The 17,153-nt window shown below is 40.0% G+C and overlaps 1 protein-coding gene across 1 annotated transcript in view; it reads right to left on the reverse strand.

Moving 5' to 3' along the window:
* LOC142993025 (glutamate receptor ionotropic, delta-1-like) overlaps positions 1-17,153 on the reverse strand; it is a 115,791-nt gene that overhangs the window by 17,986 nt on the left and 80,652 nt on the right. Inside the window, exons 7-11 of the mRNA XM_076143623.1 lie at positions 8,071-8,172; positions 7,017-7,139; positions 6,639-6,713; positions 4,586-4,928; positions 3,105-3,243 (exon numbers count right to left, since the gene is read on the reverse strand). Coding sequence (XP_075999738.1) covers positions 3,105-3,243; positions 4,586-4,928; positions 6,639-6,713; positions 7,017-7,139; positions 8,071-8,172 — 782 coding nt within the window. The remainder of the gene's footprint in view (positions 1-3,104; positions 3,244-4,585; positions 4,929-6,638; positions 6,714-7,016; positions 7,140-8,070; positions 8,173-17,153) is intronic.

Consider the following 17,153-nt stretch of genomic DNA (forward strand, 5'->3'; position numbering starts at 1 on the left):
ACTGTATACTTATTGAAGGCTAGAATCAAAAGGCCCAAGTCAGTCGCAAATCAAAGTTGAGCTGCAAAACTTTCTCAGTTGATTATGCTGAGTTTAAAATCAGAACATTTGAGTCCAAGTTGAATATAGAGACTTTATTGCTTTCAGGGTTGTGAAACTGAATTAACGGGGATGAGGGAATTGAGCCGTTCAGCCAATGTGATCAATCCAAAGGAATCAAAATTCTTTAAATCCTGATTTCCTAAGAATTACTGCATAAAGAAGCATATATGACGCATGGTATGTTGTGTTTGACTCTGGAGAGGATAAAGGCTATGAACCTCATGGACCGATGTGAATAAATGTCATGCAATCATCCAATCTACAATAATAACTCCAACCATAAAAACAAGAAATACAGTATGACCTGAATGAACCAGAATGATTCATGTCCCAGGGGAGAGATGAGGTTCATTTTCCACATGCAGGATCCAGGATTTGTATTTTTCACAGCAGTTCAAATAATCCATTTCCTCATTTCACAAACAAAACTGATCAAAAGAACATTTTTTACATAACTTCTAAGGCATGGTTGGACTCCATCCTCGACATAATTTCATTTAAATTCTGCATAAATCAGACCAAGCCTGAAAAGTAAACGACTAAAAGTCCAATTCTGCTGTGAAGCTCAGATGAGAGAAGATTTGGGTTGAGTTAGAGTTGAGTCTAAACATGTCAGTGCTGTGATTGTTTGAACCAACTAAACCTGCTTCATTGCACTTAATGTGTTTCTTCTGTTTGTTCAGTACTGCAGATGAGTTTTTAACAAACTTGATCAAAACTGCAACATCTGAGGCTTTACAGCTATACAAGTCAAACATCATCTTGCGCTTCTTCCTCATCACCATTCTGCCCGCTGCACATCTGCTCTTCGCTTTTGTGTTTTGAGCATCTCTTTTGTTTCTTTAAATCTTAGTTTATAAGGACTGCATCTATTTAGTGACACTGCATGTAAACACAGGGCAGGGAAGGTGAAGTCCTAAAGCTTGCATTAACAGTGCTTTCCATCGGGGGGAGACATTTCTCTTCTTGGTTGTCAATTTGGAATGTAGCACAATAAATCTCTGTAATTTATGAGGAAAGGCTTGATTTACATGAAAATATAACTTTTTTTGTATTTCTATTTACGTGAAAAAAAATATGAGGATTTGTTAAGATGCTTTATCTTTTATGACTGACCAGTTTGACTGATCATGTTCATGCTGAGTGACATGAGTGAAATGAGCTCATTATAACAAGATTTAATCAAATTAATGAGAATCCATGGACGAAAGACAATGAGGTATGACGGGATCAGCTGTATACATTTACATTCTGTCATCAAAAGCAGTTAAAAGTCAACACTCACTGATGTATTTATCCAGTATTAACATTGCTGCACATGGTAAAAGCACATCACTGCTTTTGCTATTGACATTTCTTCTGCTACTAATATCTTTTATAACATAAGCCTCTGCTGCTGATGAAAGCAGAAATAAAGAGAGCGTGGGAGTGAAATCAAGAGGGTTAAATGGTAAAAAAGACCGAGAGTAGAGTAGGTGTGACAGATCACAGAGTTCAAGTGCTTAATGTGTATGAAAATATATTAACTCCGCACATTAGCACTTGAACCCAGAAGCGACAGTCATTTTTAATGGAGAAACTGTTTAGCTGTCTTCCCTTTCTAAATTTATCACTTGTCAGCTCTTCACACCTTTCAGTCTTTTTTCCCATAATGAATGTGCATCATCAGTGTGTTGGTGTGTCGCATGGAGGTGAGTAATAAGCAGAGTGAAAAACGGAATGGAATAGGCGATTAGCAACAAATCAGGCATGCTGGTCTCAGTTTAAGGAAGAGTCATTAATAAAACAACAAATATTCCCCTTGATGATCACAGCGAAGTGTTTGATCAGGTTTAACTCGATGTCTGAAGCCAATGTGACTGTTATGTAAACACAGATAGGAGTCAGCCGCTTCAGATTATGTCAAACATCGCAATCACCATGGGAGAAGATGAGGTGAGACAGAAAGCGTGAGCACTGGAGAACTGGTGAGCGTTCTTTCCCGATGTGAGGACCAAGTTCAAAGAAAAGACTGTGGCTGATTGGTGGAGCGCCATGCAGTTACCCATGTTTGTGTTCTCTTTGTGTTCGAGTCGACCGAATTCAGGATTAATTTCTGTAATTACTTTTCGGTTTATTCACCTGGTAAAATGTAACAGGTGTGAATTTGAGTCAAAGCAAGGTCAATTTAGTTTCAACCACATATTAGTCTGTTAATATAAAAGAATGAATACACATTTAGAAGAATTTCCAGTTAATGGAAATGTTTGAAATAGAATGATTAATGATGGAATTCTCTAACATAGCTCATAAAATTGAACAAAAGCCAAATTCTTTGGGAACTGTGAACACAGAATCTCCAAATTTCAACAAACAGTAAGTAAGCTGTCAACGGCAAATGACCAAACAAGAAAAGTATTTATTGTCCTGAGAACTTTGGGTACTGCAGGAGTTCTTGTATAATCACAATTAAAACTGTTTTCCTGCCTTAAGGCTTAAAGTTGACACCAAAAATGGACCCCTGATCTCACAGAAAACATTTTTTGGTTAGGAGTCTCAATCCTGGGATGGTCTGCTGACAGCCCAAGGGTCAGAGATCACAGGAGACAGTCACCATGCCAACCATGAGAAAAACATAAGAAGGAATAAAACAAACCAAACAAATACTCATTTTTCATTTTAGCCAGTTTTACAGCAGCTTTAGTTTTACTGCTGCGCTGACCTCATTTCTCAATAGGGCTCAATAAAATACCAGTTCATAGCCCTGCGTGTGTGTGTGTGTGTGTGTGTATGCATGTGTGTGTGTGTGTGACACAGTGAGCGAGAGAGAGAGTTGGTCAGTCTCTTAAAAAATATCAAGCTCATAAATATTTTTCTATTGGACTGTGACTCTGAGTGGTCATAGATCATAAGAAGAGAAGATAAACTTCAGAGGGATAAAAATGTACAGATTCACACACAGACTGGATTATTTACTGTGTGTGTGTGTGTGTGTGTGTGTGTGTAAGCGTGTGTGTGTATACCGTATTGCGTGGTCCATGCGGGATACGGTGAGGTAAGCTGCCAGGTTAGCAGTGTAGGACGAACACACGATGAGCGTGAAGAGCCACCAGCTACCCATGACGATCCTCAGGGCCACCGAACCAGCCACACTGTCCCCACCTACACACACACAGAGCTCATCACTTTACAATCCATAAAACACGAATTCTGGACCATTAACAACTCGACATGTAAAACCTATTTACTTACTTCAAGTTTGAGGAAATCAGATATCCTACCTCCATTCCCAAGACCTGAAATCTAGCCTGATTTGAATTCATAAAACATTACTATTTGATCCATTATTGAGTCCTGGAAGCTAGATTTTCTTCAAAGAACTGACATTGACTTTGGCTGTTTTCAATACAAATCATTAGTGGATTTGTAATCATGGGGAACATTTTTCTAGGAGTGAGTCCTTCGTACTGGCTCTAAAATGGCAAACAAGAAACTGCATTTTTCTGAATTCATGGAAGGAAAGAGAAAAAAGAAAACATCTACACTGATTTCACGTATTGAGAAAGATCCCAAAATTATAGAATTACAGTCAAACAAAGCTTTTTATGACTCAATCATAGGAAAAATGAGAAAAACAAAACTATAAATTCTTATATTGAGCAACAGCTACTTTGTACAATACAAAGACTGCAACAAGTTTCCCTAGCAACCAACTAAAACAGAATCCATGCATTTGTGTGTGTGTGTGTGTGTGTAGCTTCACACCACCATATGCTTGTCCAAATGAGCTTAGAAATATTTTTATAAATATATATGTTATGTGTGTGTGTGTTTCGCATATGAATAGCTGAGTTGGTCATCTCCCCTCATCCAAAGGCATCTTTTACCATTATCCTTTGTGTGTGTTCACCAAAGGCAACAATGCTGACATCGCAACCTTTGTTATTGAGACTCACAGACTCAACTGGTTAGCTAAATGATTCAAACACACTCACTCACACATACAAACAGACACACACCACACAGTTTCCTGTAATCGAAACTCTTGCTAATTAATTTAAGAAGATGAACATTTTATGGGCTTGTTTTTCTGCTCCTGTGTTAAATATTTCAGAAGCTACAAATCCTCCGGTGATTATGTCTCTCTCTCTCTTTGTTGGCTGTGTAATCCATGTAAGCTCTCAACATTAACACTGAAAAACAAGGCTCAGGATCAGAAACCACAGACAGAGACCTGGGCTCAGACCTGTGGACCTGTGGACACTGAGGTAGAGGATCGAGATCTAATGTACTGATCACCAGGTCCACAACAGTCTCACGGGTCACTGATGGGGACAAGCTGGCCGACAAGTTGGACCTTTATGGGAAGAATGGATGTAATGTATGTTCGATTATAGCCATTAATAAATTGAAACAAAGTACTGAACTATAACTCAACTTATCTTCTTTAAATTCCCCGTGCATTAGGATTAGAACAGCTATATGCAATGAGTAGGTTTCTCACCTTGCTGTACGAACGCTCCGTAAACAATCCAGATGGCGCTGTGCAGAGTGCCTGACCCTACACCATTGGGCGGTTGGCCTTGCGGTGCATTCTGGGTAGCAGAGGAGCGCAGCGCCTGGAGCCTGTTGAGCAGGAAAATGAGGACGCCAACCACAGGGATCGCTGCGGCAATGCAGGCCCAGACGGCGAGGTCAAAAGGTGCAAACAAGGAAAAAATATTGATCTTTTCTTCTGGTTTACGCAACAGGATGCCAACACTGTAGTCCAAGTAGCGTTTGCTGAAGTCGACCACGTTCTCCCTCTCGGGTGTGATGGTGATGGCCGATACTGCCAGGTCAGCTCTCTAAAGGAGGAACAGGACAGCAAAATGGAGATCTTTATTTATGTGTATTTGTGGGCTTTAGGGACAGGTCAACAGCTCAAAACACACACACACACACACACACACACACACACACACACACACACACACACACACACACACACACACCATACCTTTTTGTCTTGACCTAGCTGTGTATAAAATGTTTCTTAAGCAGCTTTATCAAACCAATTTTTAAGCGCCTGATGTTTCCAATCTGTAAAAAGCCCTTTCGTGCCTCTGCTTTACCACTGGTCAAGACTTTTGTGTATGAACATTAAACAAAATCTGACAAACCACCTCCGCTAACAGGAATTTGCGAAATCCAAATGGAGACATCTCAATGTTTTTCATTCTCTGCTTCTTTATGTTCATATATTATGTATTCATTAGATAAAAAGCATCAGAGAGCGTGTTGCTTGATGTCATATTTAATGATCTGAGTGCTAAGAGATGAAACATGTACACAAACAGTTGCATTTCGTTGACATTTCTCCTTTGAAGGCAGTGTGAAGCTGCTCACTATGACGCAGACTGGGTTAAAAAAAAAAGTTGTCGGTCAGAAAAAATCAACTAATGGTGAGAAAGTTGATGGAGGGGACGATGAAGATAAGAAAACAGGAACTTAGCAGACATGAAATCAGACATTCAGAATATTTGGAGCTTGACAAATGCTGGACTGAGTGTGTAGAAATACTGTATTCATTCATACTAAAAAGAGGAATCATGCAAATCCAAGTCACATCACCAGGGGCCTGTAATTCTAAGGAAACTGAATAAACCTCGTCCTTGTTTGCATAAACTGGCTTGACAAAATCAGTGACAATCTGTAGCACAGGCCAGGAATAACTTTGTCGAAGAGTTTGCTGCTATCTAAATATTCAGGCCCCACCTTCTAGGGGCAAACACCAGCTTTAGATAAGTCTCGGGGATCCTGCAGGAACGGTGACGCTATTTTCCATAAGTGGTGCATTATATTTCAGTCCGACTAAACTCCAGCAAACTACACTGGACCAGGTTTGCCTTGGAACAGAAATTACCATGGCAATCAGAACCCCTTAATCATGCTTCCCAAAAATTATATAAACCTACTGAGATCACACTTTAACAAGGTAACTCGTGATACTATGTGTTCCAAACCATGGTGAATACAAATTGCTCTGGTATATTTGGGAATGTTTGATCTCCTCCTCTCTCTATCTTTTGTTCCTTAAGTGCTTTATGCATCGCCCTTTAAAAGGGTAGTGTGTAGTGAGTTTCAGGTTTTTATCGACAACGTTTGATCTCCTGAAATAGTTCCCCTTGATCCCAAATCCCCCAAACAAAAGACAGCTCTCAGTATTCTACTACAAAAAAGAGAAATGTCAAATCTTCCCTCACCTCTTTTCTTGCTATTTGTTTTTATCCTAGCAAACATTTTACATGACATTGTGCATACAATTGTAGGATATTTTGGAGATCTTTTTTAAACAGAAAGAGGGAGAAGAGGAGAGATACAGAAAGAGGGGGAAGAGATTTAGGTTTATGTTGGATTTGAACTAAAAGACATGGAAGATTTTATACGCTTTTTTGGTAAATAATCCATCTGAACTTTGCCCACTCGTAATACATATATTGTATACATGTATCATTTTCAGATTGCTGAAGTGTTCTCAGCAAACCATTAGGTGTCACAAGGTGTTGTTGCTTTACCTTGTTGATGAGATCACCAATCATTCCGTTCCACGAGCCATTGGGAAGCTGAGATCCATATTTACTGTCTGCAACCTTCATGGGAGAATGAGACAGTTTGTATTTTGTGAGTTTATACCATCTAACAGACACAGATATAAAAATGTTATCTCCTTGCTGCATTTAATAATCTAATCTTAAAATAATCAAAACAGAAATCTGACAAATAATTGATCAAATCTATTTGATATCTAAAAATACTTGAGACTGAATGAATGAATTTCATAATACATTTTTCAATTCTCCTAACAAGTGAGGACATGGAAGCGGATGCATATAAATTCTGGAAGTAAAGTCAACCTTTCATAGAAGTTGCATTGCAGTTTCTGTTTATCTCACCTGGTAGATTTCGTATTTGAAGCCCAAGATTTTGGCAAGGGCGTCTAGGACATCGATGGAATACCCTTTATATCTCTTGGGCTGACCCAGAATGTTCTCTGCCACCATGACAAAGGGATCCTCCTGCAAACAGTTTGTAAAAGAAATCAGCCCGTTAACGATGAGCATCAGCGTCAAAACTACAACTATCAACACAATGTTATCTATTACAGTTTAGTGGTTACATTTACATAGTTTAGCAAACTAAAACCACAACGGTAATGTTTGAAAAAGGTGTTTGATGCTTTGCGTTTGCAGGGAGAGGCTCATATGAGTTCTAGAGGTCTTTGAACAAGTTGGAAAGCTCAGATACTTATGAGTCCCTATGAGGAGCTAATGACCTCTTAAGAGTTCTGTTCTTTATAGAGTTCTTTAGACGTTTCTGATGGTTGTTGAACAGGTTGTTGTACAGGTTTTTGCGAATGTTGTACAGGTTTAGAATATTCTAGGGACGCTTGTGTGTCCAAATTCCCTTGGGTGTGTTAACGTTCAGGACGAAAAGACGCCTTGCAACATTCAAGACGTGGTGACAAAGGATCTTTTTGTCACCCTATGAACTTTGTAGTTTCTCCTTTGGATTCCATGTTCTCTTCTGTTTTCTTTTTCTCAATAAAATCTTGTAAAGTATACTGACAACTCCAAAAAACATTTCCAATTCCCAGGGACAACACAGCATTGAGAATTCTAGATTCCCCCTGTGCAGCAGGACAGAACATCAAAAGAATATGCCAGAGAAGTCTTACAACTTTGCACGCAGTGTCGCTCTTTTGCCGTTTGTAGTTCTAAGTGATATTTGAACCAATTATGGGCAGAAGTAGGAACCAGAATTAATCAGATTCTCCTGCTTAAAGAACACTAAAGCTTGACTTAAAGCCTCTTCAGTCCTGTAATCTTTTCTGCTTCTTGTGAAGTATCCTGGCACGTTGGGCCATCTTCAGCAATGTGTCCTTCATCTCACATCTTTTGAAGTATAATGGGGACTGAAATAGGAGTTTTAAGTTAAAATGTCTCTTACCAGTAAAGTTGCCACTTTCACCGTTACCCCCTGCATGCCGTTTTCTATCCGACTCTCCTTCAGACTCCCGTTCAGTCCATGGACTGAGTCCCACGTAGCCAGCTGGAGACAGAGACACACCAGGACATGACAGGTAAGCAGGTAAACAAATTGGTAATGATGCTCGGTCTTCAGGTTGGGTTTTAAATCATTTAATCTGGTGAGCGTGTGGAAGCTCGGTGAACACAGAAGATCGCACATATCAATTATCTAAATGCGTCATGCGGTACAAGCTGTGAAAGTACAATTTATACACGCGTCGCATTTGATTTGATTGTCTGGGAGTCTGCTGCTACAAATTAGAGAGGAGCACACAGACAGGCATGAAGAGGATGAAGTAAAACTGAGGAGACGTCAGTACAGCGTGTCCACATGAGAGAAAATCAACAAGCCACTCCAGCCTGCAATCATTCACACGCAACCAAGACAAGACAACCATTAGCTCTGAGCTGGCTGACAATTGTTCTCTCTCACACATTCAATATGTACAGTCCAGAACAATGTGAGACTAATGAGAATTGGTCGCTCGCAAATCCCCAGATTAAAGATACGAAGGAAGAAGACCAGAGTGTGTGTGTGAGATCCTGATTGTCCCGGAAAAGAGCACCAAAAACCTTGTTACCTTCATGTGTGCCATCTTGATGTTTTGTCCTAATGTATAAACATACATTCACACACACTGCAGCTTTGTTAGTTTAGAATGAGGTCTCCGCTCAAGCGTGTGTTTATCCGTCATCCACACTGTTTGTACGAGTGTGTGCTTGACACATTTACTGCTTCATTCCTTATGAGAAAATCAGACTCTAATTGTGCCTGAAGCGTCATTCCTAATGAAGAATGGCGCCTTAATTCCTCATAAAGTCATCGTCTGTGATGCATAATTAAACAAAACACTTTCACGCATCAACATAAAATAAAGTAATAACAGAATAAAACCAGCAGGATGATCTGCTATGCTCTGATTCATTTTAGCTGAGCGTTAAAGTGAATAAGCTCCACAATGTTAACGTGTTAATGACTGTGCTTATTGTTTAACACAGTGTATTTTTACAGTGTAAACACGCAGGAGGTCACTGAGTGTCACCACTAATGTGACAGGTTCACCTGGAACTAATCACTCCACTAATGACCATTACACCAAACACAAAGACATGTATCTCTAAGAGAGAGAGAGAGAGAGAGAGAGAGAGAGAGAGAGAGGGAGAGAGAGAGAGAGAGAGAGAGAGAGAGACCGTTGTTTGATAATCATGGTTATTCTCAGAGCTGCTGTCCTTTCCATGATCTCAGTATCTCTTTCTTCTGTTCTTAATTGCGTTGAACGATGGTAGCGGAAACTAAGGAGGAGAAAATAAAGTTTTATAATGAGGCTTTTATAATCTCTGCAGCCACTGAAAAGTTCAGACAGTGGCTAAGATGCCTTCAATGCCCATTTTACACAGTGCATTAAAATTCAAGGAAATCTCATATCTGGACATGTTATCTGGATAATGATATCTAATGATGGTACTTTACACTCGGCATCATGCATTCTCCTTATCTGGATTCTGCCTGTGCTGTGATTGGAACATTACGATATTAAAGTTCATTATTCCTCCTCGACCTGTGGATGATCTTACTCCGTTTCTAAAATATCTAATAACCTTTAATGCGGTCTGTGACTGTCCACATCACAATGTGTTCTGAAAGTTATCCGGATATCGTACGCAGAAACAGATGTATGTTATGGTAAGATGGGGTTTCACTTTACAGCACACACACACAGACAGCTGCTCCTTCTTCAAGAGGACCATCACCACCATTTTGTTAAGAACAGTGGTATGCCAGTGACATTAAGTGGGGATGTGAACACGTTTTATCTGTGAGGGTGTTTGTGACAGTAGTTTCACTTCTTCAACCTGTGAAGAAGAAGAAGAAATGATTAATTCTGTAGCAAAGACGCTGTGCTTCACGTCACTGTCAACAGCCCAACGATTTCATTTCCAAAATATCAGACGCATCTGCTGTTTGTTCTACTGAGTTCAAGCTGACGTGACAAAGAGGAAACTAAAAAACCTGATTTGATTATGTTTCTCTAACTTTAAACATGTTGCTTTATCATTTTGATATTACATTTGCATAGATAATACTTGTGTTAGTTCTCACTTCACAATCAGTGTCGAACGTCAACCGTTCTAATGGCAAACCTTTTAATTAACCTTGAAAGCTTTCAATGGAAACTACTTGAACAAAATGTGTTGATTACACACACAATCAATGTGGTGTGATTCAAGGTTGAATATTTCTGCAGTAAGTTAGAAGGTTATCTCAATTAAATTAAACCTCTATATCACACAACATTAAGACTGTTTTCACACCTGCAGTCTGCTTGTTTTGCTCTAAATCAGTGAAGGACTTTATACCCTTTGGTTTAAATTTGTACTAACTGTAATTGTCGTTACAATCATAGTTATCTTTTGGTCCAACAAACAAATCTGTGCTTCTTTCTTTCATATGCGTGAATTTGACTAACCCCTGTAGCTATGCTGAAGAAGATCTTCAGACAGATGAACAGGAGAATATGGAGCACATATTTCACTGCCACATGCTAACCTTCATCATGTTCACCTAAAGATGTGTAAGGTAAACTTTATGTCGCCATCTTTTCCATTGATTTGCAACAGTTTACTGTTTAACGTTAACCATAGAGGGACACTCAGTCCCCCCCGGTTCTAGATCAATAGACTGCTCTCTAATAGGTTCAGACATACTGCAGATTACGTTCAAGCCACAAATGAACTGCTTCGGGGGGTTGCTTCACATTTGCACAAAGCCATCTGAGCATGCTGGTTATTTTGATCCGCACCAGAGCTGCACAAACTAACCACCAACCACCACACATTCAGTACGTGACTCAGGTTTAACAAGACTTTCAGATTGGATTCTGTAACACAAAGCCCATGTGTATGCCCACCAGCCAGAGCCCTGTTCATTTACTGAACCTGCCACAAACTTCAAAAAGAGCAGTATTTGCTGATATTTTGCTAAATCGGAGCAAACCTGTGGCACTGCTTCGTCTGGATGATTAAGTTTCATCTTCATCCCCATTCTGTCTACAACCTCTCACAGTCTGCGATGTGGTTTGGGCCATCAATGCTTTCTAGCTTCGACTCTACAGGAGTTTCATGCGTAGTCTTGGTTTCTAACTTGTTTCCGTCGGGACCTTCATTACACCTCTGTATTCTCATCCACTTGATTTGCAGTTAAGATTGCGCTCTTCACTTTTCAGGCAGCGCTGGGAGCTTAGTGTCCTTTCAGCTCTCAGTTAGTTTCTTTGATGCTCTGATGAAAGTAAACTCTCGATGGATCTGCTGGATTTTTTTTCTGAAGGTAATTTATTCAGAGGAACAGGTAGTGTTCCTCTGAATAAATTACCTTCAGGAAAGAAAAAAAAAACCTGTGCAGATGCAGATATAGAAACAGAACACAGACTCAAATACAAACACAATTAAGCCAGATGTACTAAAGCCTTTTGTGCTGGTTTCAGGAACAAGGCACATTCTGTTTTAGTCACAGGCCTGGAAGTCCAGTCTTTGCTTTATTTTCATTTATTTTCTGATCTTGTCGAGGGCTCTACCTTGGACTTTCCACCATTCAACTATGCCTTTTAAACTCTCAATCACACACCAAATGCCCTTAGTAGGCCAGCACATTTGCCGATTGAGTAATTAATTGCAACCTTAGTAAATTAGACGTTCATTTCACACTAATTGCAAACGCACAACAACACTCGTCCGTCACCAATTCGCGTTGTGCTTCATGTGTTTACTATCTGGCCCAGATAGCTGTGTCTATACCATTAATATGTAAACAAGACTGCGCAAACATGTTCATATTAACATTCAGACATGGCTAAAAATGATCTCTCGTAAAAGTTTAAACTGACAAAACTTATCTATAAAATAATAAACAACAATAAAATAAAATATTTAACAAATGAAAATGATTGATACTCTTTAAACGTCATAATGTATAATTGGATTCTAGTGATATCTCAAACAGACTAAAGGACAGTGAACGCCAACACGGGGGTCTTTTGTTTTCAACAGTCGGAAAAAGGGCAACACAGTATCCCTTACATCAAATGTTTGTTCCTGACTTTTGGCTTTAATCATTTACGAGTCGACTCAAACCTTCACCAATTTGACCCAGTTTTGTGCAGGAAATAGCCTTTGTTGAGCCGTGAAGCTGTGTATTTGCGGAACCCAGTGTCCCCAACCACATCAACAATCTACAAATTTGACATTTATGTTGCCTAGAACGCCACACTTGGGCTGAAACCCTCACAGTGGGCAGTTAACAGTTAACAGGAGCAATTCACAGCTAGTAAGAGAGTATTTTCCAATGTGTGAACTTACACACCCACAAACAACAAGGACAAATGCATTCATGTGTTCACTGTCCTTCAGTCTACTTCATCTTTGCTTAAAGGTCAGTCAGATTGGTAATGCCCAACTCTGACTTCAGGTGAAAAATATGTGCTTCTTTATAGCATAAACAAAGTCACACACTATTCTTGCTGAGCTCTTGGTGACTACTATCAGATAATAGAATAATAAAAACAGCAATAATAAACAGTAACAGACAGCATCTATTTGAGTCCGTGAGCGAGTGAAAGCTGAGAGAAGAAGAACCCTTTTGAATCCACCTGATGCTTCTTGAAAATCCATATGTGCCTAGCTGCTCCTCGCTTCATGAGGTCAAACATGGCCGACAGATCCAGTTACTGCAGATTGAGCTCCTTGCCTCATTATTCTTCACCTCTTCCTTACATGTCAGGTTATTCTTTCTTCCCTGGCTGTAAGTCTGTTTCTCACCTCCCCCTCACCTCGGACGTCTCTTCTCCAACACCTCCTCCTCATCCTCCCCCTCTTGTGATGATCAGAAATTACTTCAGCAGGTGTTTGTGTCTTAACTGTCTCTCTGGCATACATCTCACAAATCATCCGTCCATCAAGCAGTGGTGTCTCTCCGATCAACCATTGTGGATATTTGTGGATATTTCTGCGCATACTAACTACTTTCATTCTTCATTTTCTTACTCTGCAACAGAAGTGCCATATGTACCTTGCCATACTTACCATTTGAGCCATATACAGGACAATGTTGGGAATATAAATGCAATTTGAGACATAGGACAACGTCTCCCAGTATTACCATGTCCATCATCAGCCTAGAATGCTGAGTCTGTGTGGGGTTTGTCCATGTGTTCTGTTTACATGTATACCATATGGGGCAAAGGTGCATGAGACTGAGTTTGCCTGACTGGTGACACGTCCAAGGTGAACCCTTGGCTCCAGGATAAGCTAGTATAGGGAAAGAATGGATGGATGGATGCTTTGGTCCAAACTGAGAGGGATTGCTGTGTATAGATCTGCTTAAATAAAATGCAACAAGGGAGGAAAAGGGATCTGATTAAACCTGACTATAAAGATAGTGTTATAGTATGAGTATATTAGTATAGACTGATAAGTAAATGATTCAGTTACACTTACTTGGGGCCTGAGTAATGTTAAAAATGTCATTTTGTTGTGATAATGACAATAAAGGCATTGACTTGCAAATGCACCGAATTATTCACACTCTATTTTGGTTACATTATGTTCAATTCATCCTCGCATTATTGTATCAACCTACCTACTCTTTTCTCTAAAAAACACATTCGGAAAAGTATGTTGCTTTGGCAGGGGCCTGAGTTGTGTGCTGTCTAGGTTCTGGAGCTGTTTGCATGGATACACACAAAGAGCACACAATGCAGGTGCATGTAGTTCAATGTAAATGCAAATCGAGTCTTTCTGCTGAGGTAAACATACACATCTATAAACACATTTGCTCCAAGGACGCAAACAGAAAGGTCAGAATGTCACACACAGAGACGCGTACACACACAAACTGTACCATGTCCATATGAAGCTAAATATAAACTACACACACATATACGTACACACACACACACGCACGCACACACGCACACACACTGCCACCCACACACCCGAGAAGGGTTGGAGCCTGTTTTGCTTTTATCACAGGATATTCTCTGATGCATTTTTACTGATGTTATGAAACTTCTTTGATGTTTCTAATCTACTCAAAGCTTCACTCTCTTGGGCCTTTTCAAAGAATAACATACCAGTGTGAATGGCAATTAGTTCTTTATGTGTGGGTGTGGGTGTGTGTGCATCCCAGCTTTTGATTTCTGCCTTTTTTGTTAATTTAAAAACAGATCCGTGGGTGTTGGATAATGAGTGTTGCCGCAGGGACCCACCTCAACCTTCAGCCGGTCAAAAACTTCATCAGATCTGGTTCTAATTCAAAGCATGACCTTAGCGCTTTGAGGGTAAGACCACATGCCTGTTGCAGAGCAGAATACTTGAACACATCATTTCAATTCTGATCACATTTTGGATTCGGGAGCTACAATTTCTACAACATAAGAAGAATGAAGAAGTAATGTTGAATGATCTTACATGGAATATTCTATATTTAACTGATAAACTGATACTATTAAGCTCTGTAGCTTTCTAATTACCATAATTGCTTTGATTGGTTTGAAGTTGAGCAGGCCTCCACCTTTGAGTAATGTCATCTCTGCTACACCACCGCCTGGCTGTGAGGCGCCTGAGCACTGAGGAAAGCAATGTGATGAAATGTTTGCTTAGCTTTAAAAGAAGATAAATCTATGTTTTGCCATACCTGTGTTGTTCGTTGTTGTTTTTTGCGGTGTGCAGGCACTCCTTTTAAAGATGCTACACTTCTGCTCTATGCACCTGCAGCACTTTAAAAGCATTTACACAACACTATCCACTACATCATGCATTTCTGGTTATTACAGCCTTTACATTTTCCTGCTCTGCTATTATCACAAACTCTAATTTAGTGTCTGCTTGTGGGTCGGGGCTTATTTTCCCCCTGCCCACAGGCGCCATCTCTGAACGGGGGGAAAAAAATATCCATTTCCGATTATTATTCACGCAAATTAGTTAGCTCTGCGTTTTCAAAGCCACAAATTGTTGTAACGACTCCAAATTACCTCAGGGATTTTAAATTAGCACCGTCTGAGGCTCATTTTCCTTCTGTGGCACTTATAATAGATTCATTTCAAAGGGGCCACAACAATACAGTCCTCATTGCACACAAATGAAGGAGTAGTCTTTATCCTCTACAAAATAATTACAAAACTCTGCAGTGAAAGAGTGAACACTGGAGAGAAACAGAGGATCAAAGACGCAGAGACAGACAGACTCTCTCTCTCTCAGACTACTCTTTTATACAGGACAAGACAGGAGTACGAGTATGAAAGGGGCTCTGACAAACGAATAAATAAAGAGAGTTCAAGAAATTATACAAATAAATAGATGTGATAAATATTGATTTACACAAGAAAAATGTATTATCACAATTAATAATTATACTTTAAATGAATTTGGCGAAAATTATTAATTTATTTGAGCCAATTCTGAGCAGTTATATCATGTGTATATATTCCTTTGTGACATAGCTCAGCCAGAATTTCTCTTCAGGATCCCTAAGAATCCCAGAATGTCAGGTTGACACCCACTGGAGCTAAATCAGAAGCTTATTAGGAGGCAGTCGGAGACCTTATGAGTCTGGTATAACATCGTCCCAGGGGCCTCCATCTGATTAAAGTCAGTGACTTGCAGACACGCCTTCAGAGAATAAGTGGGCGAATGCGTAATGCCTTCTGACACGTGATCAGTCTGAGCAGGGGGAAAAAAAACAGACTTTTCCACCTCGTGGTTTGCGAGAGGGCAATTTACCGTCAACAAATTATAGAGAAGATGCATCAAAAGTCAATGAGATGAGAAAAGAGAGGACAGATAGATGGGGCGGTGCACAGAGGGCGATTGAAGTTTCCAGCGAGAAGGGGAAATAACATTTCAATCTCCATCAGGTGTGATGTTGAGGGGGAATATGTGCTCGGAGAAATGGCCCCGAGAGGAGAGAGGGCGTGGACAGCTGGGAAAGATGGAGATGAAGATGGAGATGGAGATTGGGATAAAATCCCAACACTGCAGAGACAAAATGAAACAGGTTGTATAACTGTTATCACACAGCCGAGCAGAGATCACAAAGTCTGTAAGACCACGCTAGGTACAATCCACTCGTCCTCCACCCTGAACACATTTCCTGAGCCGGGGGAGAACATCGGCCTGCCTGAGATTAACAAGAAAATTGCGCTGCATGTCACAGTGAGATCAGACCAATAAGAAGACAGCTTAGAGAAGCCTGTCTAATACAAATTACATTTACACCTACAGCATAAAATAAAAGACTTGTCTGCACTGTAGAGGCCTGAACCAGACCTGTGGAAACTCTACACACACCTGACCTGCATGAATAAGGGAACCAAAGACAGACCTGATCTCAAAGGGACCCAAGGACAGGCCTGAATCAAACAGATTTGCTGTGTACCAAACCCTGCCCTAAGTAAAACTTCTGATTCTGCCTGCTCTTGAGTACCGAGTTGTGCATTTGGGTCAATAGATGTTGGAATCATCGATCACCTTACTGATCTTAATGACATATGAAGACCGTCAAACCTGAACAAAAAAGGACCTGTAGACAGTCGGAACCCAATCCCTTTTCTTTTCCTCTTCCACTGCAGCGCTACACTCCTATATCTTTGAATGGATCAGTTCCTTAGAGACTCTATGAAATATAATTAACCTAATCACTGCAAGTTTAAGAGGCTGTGTTGAGTGACACATGAATTAATAATGGGTCGTATTAGTAGACCAGATAATCATACCTCTGTTATCTAGAGCATCTACATGTCTGGAATCACACATGTTGTTTGATTATGTCTCAGAGCTCAACTGTATTGATTTATAGTGTCGTTGCTAACTCCTATGCACGTTTACATACGCACCACTTATTACACGAGAACCTTAAAGTCTTCCGAACACTAATTAAAACTTAATTTACCCTGTTAAATATTGATTAGTCGGCTGTCAAGGGATGACGGTTCAAAGTCAGAAACAGAAGCA

This window comes from Genypterus blacodes, unplaced genomic scaffold, assembly GCF_046128005.1.
Source record: "Genypterus blacodes isolate CSIRO-AG114 ecotype Tasmania unplaced genomic scaffold, CSIRO-AGI_Gbla_v1 ptg000026l_1, whole genome shotgun sequence".
Lineage (NCBI taxonomy): Eukaryota > Metazoa > Chordata > Actinopteri > Ophidiiformes > Ophidiidae > Genypterus > Genypterus blacodes.